Source organism: Sander lucioperca, chromosome 13, assembly GCF_008315115.2.
Source record: "Sander lucioperca isolate FBNREF2018 chromosome 13, SLUC_FBN_1.2, whole genome shotgun sequence".
Classification (NCBI taxonomy): Eukaryota; Metazoa; Chordata; class Actinopteri; order Perciformes; family Percidae; genus Sander; species Sander lucioperca.
In genome coordinates, this window is record NC_050185.1 from 15909306 (window position 1) to 15921088 (window position 11783).

The 11783-nt window shown below is 39.3% G+C and overlaps 1 protein-coding gene across 2 annotated transcripts in view; it reads left to right on the plus strand.

Annotated features, from left to right (window-relative positions):
* Positions 1 to 862: 862 nt before the first annotated feature.
* The window catches only part of grm5a (glutamate receptor, metabotropic 5a), a 21399-nt gene continuing 10478 nt past the window's right edge, over positions 863 to 11783 (plus strand). Inside the window, exons 1-7 of one of the 2 annotated variants that reach the window (XM_035990928.1) lie at positions 863 to 1318; positions 1720 to 2031; positions 2118 to 2251; positions 3283 to 3544; positions 4072 to 4186; positions 5990 to 6239; positions 6349 to 6483. In XM_035990928.1, the coding sequence (XP_035846821.1) occupies positions 1804 to 2031; positions 2118 to 2251; positions 3283 to 3544; positions 4072 to 4186; positions 5990 to 6239; positions 6349 to 6483 (1124 nt within the window). In that variant the 5' untranslated portion in view covers positions 863 to 1318; positions 1720 to 1803. The remainder of the gene's footprint in view (positions 1319 to 1719; positions 2032 to 2117; positions 2252 to 3282; positions 3545 to 4071; positions 4187 to 5989; positions 6240 to 6348; positions 6484 to 11783) is intronic. The other variant, XM_031280862.2, reaches the window with a different exon arrangement.

Genomic DNA, 11783 nt, shown 5'->3' on the forward strand with positions numbered 1-11783 from the left:
GAAGTAGGAGATAATTACACTTATATTATACAAGACAGACATTTAATTATGTTTGGAGTCATTCTGACCTAAGGCAAGAAAGGGAAAGAGTTGAAGTGCATAATACTGTCCTGGACAGTATCGTTTACCATCCAGCTCAGATGAACCCCTGCCATGTCTCTTTGAACACAGAGGCTGTAATGGCAAATTTAATGAAAAGCCATGAAGCATCAAGGAGAATAGATATAATGCTTTTCTTCAAATGTCATGTGCATGAAGTCAAACTGGCCTCAAGCACAGGAAGGTCAGCCACAAAAACAAAAACCTTTCATACCAAACAAAAACATGGGATTATATGGCCACTATTTTTATCAATGGTATTTCAATCAGGAGAGATTTAATTTAAAGGGTGCAAAAATAACCCCATGGTGACCATGAACGTTTTAGGGGGTAGATATATCATGAATAGACACTAGTGTTGGTGCAGGGATGAAGGGAACTGCCTAAATCTAAATGGATGTGATGTTGAGTGAGGCTTTTGGTGATGGGAGGAACCCAGGGCAGCAGCAGCTAGGACAACGGTTTAAAAGTTTGATAGCAATGCTATGATAGGCTTGTTAAAATGTCGTTGATTTAACTGAAATAGTGAACGCCCATAGTCTCAGAGACAGAGAGAGAGAGACAGAAAGAGAGACATAGAGGATGAACGAAAAGCATAAAAAGCCTCCCTAAAGCTTAATTTAAAAGTGAAAGAAGAGGGACTCTGGATGTTAAATGTAACTTTCCAATTAATCGGTCATTTCGAGTCGGTTACCACAGTCACATTAAAAGGATAAAAAAGACGACAGGCAGGGCTTGGCAGGACAGAAAGAGAAACCTGCATTACCAATTCACTGTTAGCCAATCGCAACAGATCATCGCGCTCCATAATAAACGCCACACCACTGCTTTAACCATTAGCCTATCGTTAATGATGTTAATCGTTACCGTTCATCCCTTATTTGTTTTTCTTATATTTGTGTACTTCTTTCTTTTTTCATGTCAACACTGCGTCTGTGTTCCTCGCCTCCCATAGCTTTCCACAGTGCTCATTTTAGTCACTGTTGATGCTCCATGCTCTGCACTGTTTTGGAGTAGGAGGAGGTGGAGAAGGAGTGGGGGCCGCCGTGTGCGTCAGTAAGTCAAACATGTTCCAATAACGGACTATAATATCTGCTGCTATTTGCAGTTTTCTGTAGCTAGGCGCCAGACTGAGCTTGAGCAGAAACCTGCAGCGCTCTTCTGTGATGGAAACGATCTCAAAAGGAATGGCATCTGCAAGGCTGCTGGCAGGAAACAGGTAGGCTGAAGTTGTCTGTATAGTTTAGCTATGAGGTGCGCACAATAATGAAGTCATACTTAAGAGAGAATTGAGTTGTACATAGGTTGTTAATTCTTCTTTGGACCACCAGCCTAGATGGCTTTTTTTAGGTTGCATGATGCCCTGCCAACATCCTTTCAGCACCATGGACAGCAACTTGATGCCATTTTAGGGAGAGAGTAAGAAGAGAACGTTTTAAATAAGCTGTGATTTGTGACTAAATAACCAAACCTACTTTTTTTTGTTCCACATGGTCACTGTACTTAAAATACATGTGCTGACTCGACTGCGTAAGTCTTATACTAAAACGTCTTAGGGTATTATAAAAATGTGTTTACATACTGAGCTCCTTTATTTCCAATCCCTGTCATTTTCTTCAGGAATCTAACCCTTACCCCAGGCACTACAAACACCATGCCAAAGACATCACATTCATCAGAACGTCAGCTCTAAGAGGACGGAGGATGGCAGGAGGTGTAAGGAGGAACACAGAGATGGGAAATAGATTAGGGCTATATGTGAGGCTGTTGGCAGTGAGTGTGTTACTGGGAGCTGATCTGAGCTGGCTGGGCCTGAAAGATCAGGTTGGGGTCAATGCCCAGAACACTGACAGAAGGGTATTGACACATATCCCTGGTGACATCATCATAGGAGCTCTGTTCTCTGTCCACCACCAACCACCTGCAGACAAGGTACATGCTGTGTGTGTTTATGTGTGTTCTAATTTTTTTCCACGTTATAAACATTAGTAATCTCAGATGTGTTACACTTTGCTCAGGTCCATGAGCGAAAGTGTGGTGCGGTGCGTGAGCAGTATGGGATCCAGAGAGTGGAGGCCATGATGCACACTCTGGATCGAATCAACGCAGACCCAACTATCCTCCCGAATATCACCCTGGGCTGCGAGATCAGGTCAGAAACTATTCACAAAACTTTTGATGATGTTGTTGTTAGTGACCTTTACTATTGGATTATGACTGGACCATGTGTACACACAATGTATAATTTTGATATAAAAGAATGGCTGACTAATCAGTTAGTCTGAGAGAGAGAGAGAGACCAGAAAGACAACAAAGTACAGTACATATTACACAGAATAGCATGTAAAATAGCAATCCAATTTAAACAATATATTACACTCAGGGTGGGATAAAACCCAGAGGTTTGGCATGAAACTGTTGTTCAGTTAAGATGCCATATGTAAGGACTTCACATAAGCAGTGATCAAATCAGCTAGCAGACTCACGAACAACCAGAGCAACTGCCTGAATTCTGCAGAGATGTTAGGCATTGCCCTAACTGCTACTGGAAAATCATCAAAATGAAGCAACATTGTTTGGATTCTGCTTTTTACAACACGTTATGTTAAGAACAATGCACTCAGGCAAGGTCTGTAATACTAATTGCAGTGTACTTTTATTACATTTTCAATCATTCACTGGAGGCAAAGTGTTTTACTGGTCTCTAAAAGCTAAAAAAAAAAAAAAGTTTAAGCTACTAAAGTACTCAAATACCATATGTTGAAGAAGTTTGTTCGCCACAATCATTCATCCTTTCCATAAGGTCTATGGTGTGATCCATTCTAAGCGCAACTACACTAGTAAGAAATGAGGGACAAAATCCACAGCACAAGAATAATTTTAAAGCTTAGATGAAACCAATATGAGGCTGATGCTGCTGGTGTTGTTTCCCAGCAACAGACCTACAAATCAGGCAGTATCCCTCCACCACAGCTCAGCAAAGAAACACTGTCCAGAAGAACAAAAAAGGGCAAATTTCTACTAAAATACTTTGGAAGATACATTTGACTGAAAAAATTAATCAATGATAGTCAAGCGATTTTCTTTTTATCAAAAGCACCAGACACAGACTATGTTCTTAAAAAGCGATCTTTGCATCCTGCTTGCCTAAACAACATTATGAACTCAGTCTTTCTACACCAGGGACTCATGCTGGCACTCTGCGGTGGCGCTGGAGCAGAGCATTGAGTTTATTCGGGACACACTAGTGTCCAATGAAGAGGAGGAGAGCCAGGGCAGGTGTACTGCAGAAGCAGGGAGCCTGTTGCTGCAGGCGAAGAAGCCCATTGTGGGACTGATTGGACCAGGATCTAGCTCTGTGGCCATCCAGGTGCAAAATCTCCTTCAGCTCTTCAACATCCCACAAATAGCTTACTCAGCCACTAGCATGGATCTCAGTGACAAGGTAAGACCAATTAACAAAAACAATGACGTTAAAGTTTGGGCACACTTCAAACCTTCACATTGAATTACAAGGTAGCAAAAATATCTTCACCAAATGTTTTTCATTCTTTCTAAGCAGTTACTGGTTTTGGGTTTGAAGAGACTTTATGTCTGCTTTTTACTTAAGATGCATTGTATTCCAGTGTAGACTTTACAAAGTAACCTGATTTTCAACTATATTATCCTCTGACGATATTGCAGCCATGACAATAACAAAAGCAGACATTTCATTTCATATTTCAAGGACGATTTTCATATAATAAAACTAGTGGAAAGCTGGGGATTGGAGGCCAGGTAGAATACATTTAAGAATTTAAAATACTACAACATTTGTATGCCTGATTTGTATGCTATATCCTGCAAAGACATTAGTATTGTCCTTTGTTGTAAAAATCATCTGGATTTAATAGGGTTTATTATGGATGCATGTGTAACTGGTAGACAGGCTGTCAAGTATACTGCCATGAACATTTAAATTCCTTCCAACAGAGCTTATATAAATATTTCATGAGGGTGGTGCCATCAGATATGCAACAGGCCAAAGCCATGGTGGACATTGTCAAGAAATACAACTGGAGCTACGTGTCCGCAATACACACAGAGGGTAAGACTTCCTAAATTGTGTCATTCTGTTTCTCCTTTCATCTCTCTCTTTAATCATTATTTACACATGGATTAAGCAACATTTATGACACTTACACTGAGTTGCCAGAGTATCAGTTGCATCTAGTCTTATACCAGGTGACACTGATAATATTCTCTCTTTTCTTTTTTTACATTGGGTCTGAAATGGAGAAACACATGCATCTGCATTATTGTGGGCAGTGCCAGACTCAGTTCTTAGTTTCAGAAGTTTTTCCGTTTTCCGTCTGAAGGGGCAGAGATGAAGCATCACACTTTTACTTAATGACATTCTGACCTGACATCAAAATACAGTAGAGGAAGCTCTGCCGAATCTACTATATCATTTTGAGTGTGAATAGCATCCATCAGCAAGCACACTGGAGTCTTTACACAGATACACATACCATACGTCAAGTCACTCTCCCGTAAAACCTCTGATTTTAGTTGTTACTGTTCAGTGGAGCCCATTATAATGTATCCATGGCATGAATATGAAACTCATGAAATTAGCTCTGATTATTTATTCTCTGTAATCCTGTTCATCATTAGCAAAGCTTCCCAGGAAACATCTGCCATGGGCTTTGAACTCTCTGGGTATCATGTGCTCTGTCCACTTATTTCAGGGATGCTTTTAGCAGTTGCTCATTATCGGATATGAATTGTATCTTTTCTTGTCCTATCTATATGTTAGCGTTTGATTCAGTGAAAAGGAAAGGTAGGAGACTTAAATCAAATCACTCATAATTTTTGAAAGCAATTAACGTTTACTGTAGCCCCAGAGGTTATGCTTGTGGTTATCAAAAACTGTAATGTTCAGCTTACTTTACATTACATTTTGCCTATACCTGACAACAAATAAGTTCTTATTTACAATGTTGGCTGCACGGAAAGGTGGAAAAAAATATCAAAGAAGAAAATAAAATAATTATAATTCAAACAGAAATGACAGCATCATTAGCTGCATTGACAGAGAGTTAAATCGAGGTGAAAATACAGTTTAAAAAAAAAAGAAAAATGTTCCCAGTGAAGGAGGCATGCACATATGGGGGTAAAACCCACACGTAGTAATAAGAAGGATGCCTCAAACAGTGTCATGCCCATAGTGAGAGTACACTTGCTAAGCAACAGAAAGTAGGTGACCTCATTTCCAGCAAAAACAGGGAAATATAACCCCTGACAGTTGCCATAATGGGGCCAATTTACTAGATTCTAAAGTGTTCGCAGTACACCGATGTATTTGATTGTGGACACCCTGTGTGTGCCTGTGTGCGTGAATCACAAGATCACGCAAAAGCATTGATGCCAGAGTAAAAGTGTGGGGAGCACAAAAAACTAAAATATTGCATAAATGTTTGCAGAGCAATGTAAAAGAAGTATACTGGAATAGCAGGTGATACATTTTAAATTATAATGCAAAAAAACTAAAAAGCAACTGCCTAAACTGCTTTCTTAAGAATCATAGTTGTTTAAATTGATAACAAACATTTTGTTAATGTAATGGACTGCATTTATGTAGTGCTTTTCTAGTCTTACCGACTACTCAAAGCACTTTTACATGTATAGGAACCATTTAGAAACTGGTGGCCAAGGCTATCATACAAGGTACTACCTGCTCACACACCAATTCAGGGTTCAGTGTCTTGCCCAAGGAGATTGCAGAGCCAGGGATTGAACCACCGACCTCCCGCTTGGTAGACAACTGCTCTACCACCTGAGCCACTGTGTGGGCAGTGTTGTGTGAGTGTATATGAACACCATTTGATTCATGTATTTCTCTCCCTAGGTAATTATGGTGAGAGTGGAATGGAAGCGTTTAAAGACATGGCAGCAAAGGAGGGGATCTGCATCGCCCACTCTGATAAGATATATAGCAATGCAGGCGAACAGAGCTTTGATAAGCTATTGCAGAAGCTACGAGCCCACCTGCCTAAAGCCAGGGTTGTGGCCTGCTTCTGCGAGGGCATGACAGTCCGAGGCATACTGATGGCTATGAGACGACAGGGCCTCGTGGGAGAGTTTCTGCTGGTTGGAAGGTGAGTGGTGGATTGTGGTATGTAGAATTCATGACTGCATTTCTTACCCATTAGCTTTTTGTTGTTGTGTTAGAGGGTAAAAGAATTGACTGAAATATTTGTGCTTCAGGTTTTTTAGTCTTCATTTCCAATCCAATCCAGTCTTCAGATGTTCAGCATTGGGGCCATATTTGTCCTCTCATCATCATCCTTGTTATCATCTTCATCGCATCCATCAACTTCATGGTGGTGTAGAAAAATCAAGGTATTTTCAATGACTGTTTTTCAATGATTGTATTTACATGACAGTGACACTGTGCCATAAACGTTTATGAGACGAGGAAGTTGCAATTTTTTTTTATCTTCAAATTGTACTTGTACTTGTACTTGATACTATTTTTTACATTTTGTCTGTTTTTTTTTTTTTTACCATTCCAAATAAGAATTATTCATGCAGATGTTTTATTTGAGCAGCATGGTGTTGTTTGTACGATTATCCTTCAGATAGAAATCAATATTAAATTGTATAATATTGTTATTGTCACTGTCTAACAGTACAACAACAAAAAAGAGGTGTGGCTGGTAGCCATGTAAAAGCAGCATATCAAGGATTTGTTATTTAAAAAGGCCACCTAAATAGACAAATTAATAGCCAAGGCAGTGATAATTTTCCAGCATTGTAATCCATCCTTAAAAATATACCATTGTGAGACAATGGCACATTAAAATAAAAGAGATTTTCCTTTAGTGAAAATATTACTGCTTCAAATGTTGCTATGTACTGGCTTATTCAGGTTAATTCAGGCAGAGAAAATGTTAAAGGCTGGGCATGCGATGCAGGAGGGACAGTATGCAATTAGGGAAAGAAATAAGCGTAAAAGAGGGGGTTGATTTAGCAGGAGGTTTCACTCTCTCCGAGAATAACATGTTTTATTTTAAGGTTTAGCTCTCTGGCTCACTCTCGTCCCTCGTGTTCTATAAATGCCTTTCCTCATTAGGAGCCACATATGTAGGCTGTCGCTCAAATCTGACAGTAGAAAACATAATATAACCTTGAACTACATATTGCAAAACACCATGCTCTATAATCCATATTAACACACTGGGCTTCCAGACAGTTGTCATCTGCTCATTATTATAGATTATAGTTCATTTGTTAGGACATATTCCTTGCTGTTCTGCTTTGAGGGTAATTGGATTTTTGGATGGCAAATTGGTGTCTCTTTTAATGTGATCATAATATGAGCATGCACTTTTATGTGTGTATCCTATTCATGGTTATGTCCTTCTTCAACGTCATGTTTCTGACCTCACTTTGTTGGCTCCATCACCTTTCATGCTCTTCTTGTTACCTAAACAAACCATCCTTTTCATGTCAGCCTGAAGGATTTGTCACCAGGTTGTTGTATGTATGCAGTGCATTCGTGCTTAGGTTCCATTTATAGAAAGAAAGGGACTGAAGGAGAAGATAATAATTTTTTTTTTTTTGCTGTTTTGTTACAAGCACAGCTTAAGCTGATTTCTTTGTATATAAGCCACTGTCAGCCTTCAGCTCGTTTTTTATAGAAATCAATGGAGAAATGAAAATTCTTGCATATATCACAAGAACATCTTAAGATGCTCCAAGAGGATTACTTCTCAAAATCGGGGGCATGTGTCTGTTTTTAGCCAACTATTGGATGGATTATACTTTTTTTCTGGTGCCACCTGTGGTTTTCATTGTTGTATTGGATAGTTCCAATAGATGGATTTCCATTAAATATGGCGTACACATTTAGGCATGTCCCCATGCAAAATAAATTATTAACTTTGGTGATCCCTTTACTTTTTATGTCATCAGGTCAAAATTTTAATTGGTCCAACACAGTACTTTTATTTATGTTAGAGGTGTAAATCACGAATCACTTTGCTGATTCAAATCATGTCGTTCAGTTTAGTTTGAAGATTTATGTAGTTTTTTTTCACTTTTTTTCTAAACTAAGCGGTAGCATCACCAAGTGTCCAAATACCTGCAAAACCAATGACATTCCCATCAGCCTCAACTGCATTTTGTGTTTAGCTCTAATTGGCAAATGTTAGCATGCTTACATGCTAAACGAAGATGGTGAGCATGTAAACATTAACTGCTAAGCATCAACATGTTAGCATTGTCACTGTGAGTATGTTATTATGTAGCTCAAATCACCACTGTGTCTAAGAACAGCCTCAAAGAGCCGTTAGCATGGCGGTACACTCTTCATGTAGTTATACAGTACATTTAGTGCCACTGCCTAGTTTGCAGTACAGTTTACATACAGTACGACAGTCCCTTCACACAAGTGTTCCAACCAACTACTTGGAGTTGCTAGTGCTAGTAAAGCAACAAGATCCTCCACTAGCTTCCCACCAGCAAATAATGTCATTTGTGCTCATTGGAGCACCTGATTAAGCCGGAAACACAGCAACCGCGGTTTGCCAAGGTTTTGAAAGACTGTTTTTGCCTCTGCTTCGTTTCACTTTTTCTTTCATGTCTTGTTCAGTTTAATTTTAGAAATGGACACCTTTTTAGCCTTAAGTTTGTACCACTACAGAGTAAAGTGTCCACTTAGAAAAGATCTGGCTGGAGAGTTGACCAGCATTATTTTAAATAAGAGCATGGTGTGTGTGTATGTGCGTGCGTGCGTGCGTGCGTGCATGCGTGTGTGTGTGTGTGTGTGTGTGTGTGTGTGTGTGTGTGTGTGTCTTCAAGCCTGTAGGTGGTGCAGCAACACGCTGCACACAGCATATTGCCCTCCCAGGTCGATGTGTGGGTTTCAGAGCTCTCGTTCAAGAGTGATTCAAACTATCCAGAGTCAAAGCCATCAATGCTTTTCATATCCATTCCTGTCTTTTTTATGCCAGTATACCATTTCTGTGCTCGCTTCTCTAAGGATGTGTTATGAAATGATCTCCTACCTCACCCAGAGAACCAGGCATCATAAAAAAAAAACACCCACGCTACTGTTGTATAACTCCAGCTCAGCTTGCAAGGTTTTTTTTAAAATGACTTCCTTTGCTTTTTTGTCAGTTAGAAAGAGAAGAGTGAATTTCTTTGTGTCAGTGAGGTGTGCGTGTTTACATGTATGCACATGTGTGGAGGTGTAATCAGCCTTTTGTCTTTGTTGACGTAGACAAGTGTCCAGAGGGAAAGATAATAATAGATGGAGTAGAAACCTTTTTAAGCAATTCACTGATGAGCTAGCTTACCGAGGCCAAGCCCACAGTGTTTTTGAATAAATAGTAGATCAGATGTGTCTGCAGACACTGCAGTCTGATGGTGTTTGTCTGGTGTTTTAATTCACTGAGCATCAGGTATCTTTTGTAATTATAGTCAGAAGGTGTTGCACCAAACTGCCATTCTGTATAATGAAACAAATAACTAATCCCTTATGTAAAATGTCCAATTGACAAACCAATATATGCTCTGATATTGTCTGCATTAAAAATACATTAACAGATTGGTTCATATGAAGAGCATGTTTCTGCAATGCAGGCCTATAGAGATTGTTGCTCCTTAAGTTATTAAAGTCAAGTAAATCAGTATGCTTTTCATTACAAGTGTGTCTCAATAGACTTCACAGATAATGAGCCCATAGAGATCTTATTTATCAGCAGTCAGACACAAACTTTGCAAACAAAAATATGTGACCATAATCTATACAAAACAAAACGGCATGTTGAAAAGAAGCGTCTCTATCCCAGCTAGCCAAGTCCTTCCAGCACCATTAACATTTGATCCCTGGAGGTTTATTTGAAGTTATCTTTGCATGTGAACATAATTAAAAAATGTCACTTCACAATTTATTAACTAGGATATGTAAGCAAATACTTAATTTTTGTTTTTTTTATCACCCAGTGGGTCTTGTTGGTACATCTGAGTCATCATGATAATTATTTTTATTTTACTGTAACTCTCTGCAGAACAGCCATTAGGTTTATTTTTTGAGGCACCAACTGTCTCTTTCAATCTGTTCAACAGTGGTACAAAATTTAGTCATAAGCACCAACTATAGCTTTTTACACCAGGCCAGATTTAAAATTAACTGCTATCATGGACTTGGTGTTATTACTCTTTATAAAACCATGATAAACTACATACGGTAACCTGTTGTACCCTAATCCTGTATTTAGTAAAAAACCTGGTTTCTGAAATATTTTGCCTGAAAGTGTTATGTTGTTTAATAAGAGCTAGTGTAATGTTGGGTGATACTGGTGATACTGGGAAACCAGTTTCATTGGGTGTAATTGTGAACCAGGTTCAAGGCTCACCTAAAGGATTATTAGGAACACCCTACTAATACCGTGTTTGACCTCCTTTCGCCTTCAGAACTGCCTTAATTCTTTGTGGCATTGATTCAACAAGGTGCTGGCAGCATTCTTTAGAAATGTTGGCCCATATTGATAGGATAGCATCTTGCAGTTGATGGAGATTTTTGTGATGCACATCCAGGGCACTAAGCTCCCGTTCCACGACATCCCAAAGATGTTCTATTGGGTTGAGATCTGGTGACTGTGGGGGTTAATTTAGTACAGTGAACTCAGTGTCATGTTCAAGAAACCAATTTGACATGATTCAAGCTTTGTGACATGGTGCATTATCCTGCTGGAAGTAGCCATCAGAGGATGGGTGTCCACCTTTGTGCCAGCATCCATCAGACTGTTGAACAAACAATAACTTGTTAACAAGTTGATCTTCTATCAGCTGGAATCAGTCGGCCCATTCTCCTCTGACCTCTAGCATCAACAAGGCATTTTCGCCCATAGGACTGCCGCATACTGGATGTTTTTCCTTTTTCAGACCATTCTTTGTAAACCCTAGAAATGGTTGTGCATGAAAATCCCAGTAACTGAGCAGATTGTGAAATACTCAAACCAGCCCATCTGGCACCAACAACCACGCCACGCTAAAAGTTGCTTAGATCACCTATCGTTTCCATTCTGACATTCAGTTTGGAATTCAGGAGATTGTCTAGACCTGGACGACACCATTAAATGCATTGAAGCAGCTTCCATGTGATTGGTTGATTAGATAATTGCATTAACGAGAAATCTTACAGGTTTTAATAATCATTTAGGTGAGTGTAGACCCCCAGTACATAAGCGCGGTGTTGGTAAGGGGGTGGAAGCTGTTCTTCAGCATCAACGCCATAATCCAAATGCCTCCGTCTTCTATGAGGACAGATGGTAATGTAATGGACAAAATAAGTCACAAGTCATAAGTCCTCCTGCCTTTCAATCATTTGTTTCTCCGACATTGCATCAGGTGTACTAGCTGTTCCTTACAGATAACAAACAGTGATATGTTTTCCACAAGTCTTGCTGAGGTGACAGTGCTGTCTAAACAGTCACATCCTGGTGTGGGTTGCAATTGAGCAACAGTTACGATAATGCTTAAATGGTACACAATGTGCTGTATATATAAATGAATGGTTTCTGTGTAAGAATTAGAAAAGCTATTTTGTAGAAACGTGTAAATGTCCACGATAATTGTTCTATTATTCACATTATAAATGAAAATAAAAAACAAAAAAACAATAAAACAAAAAA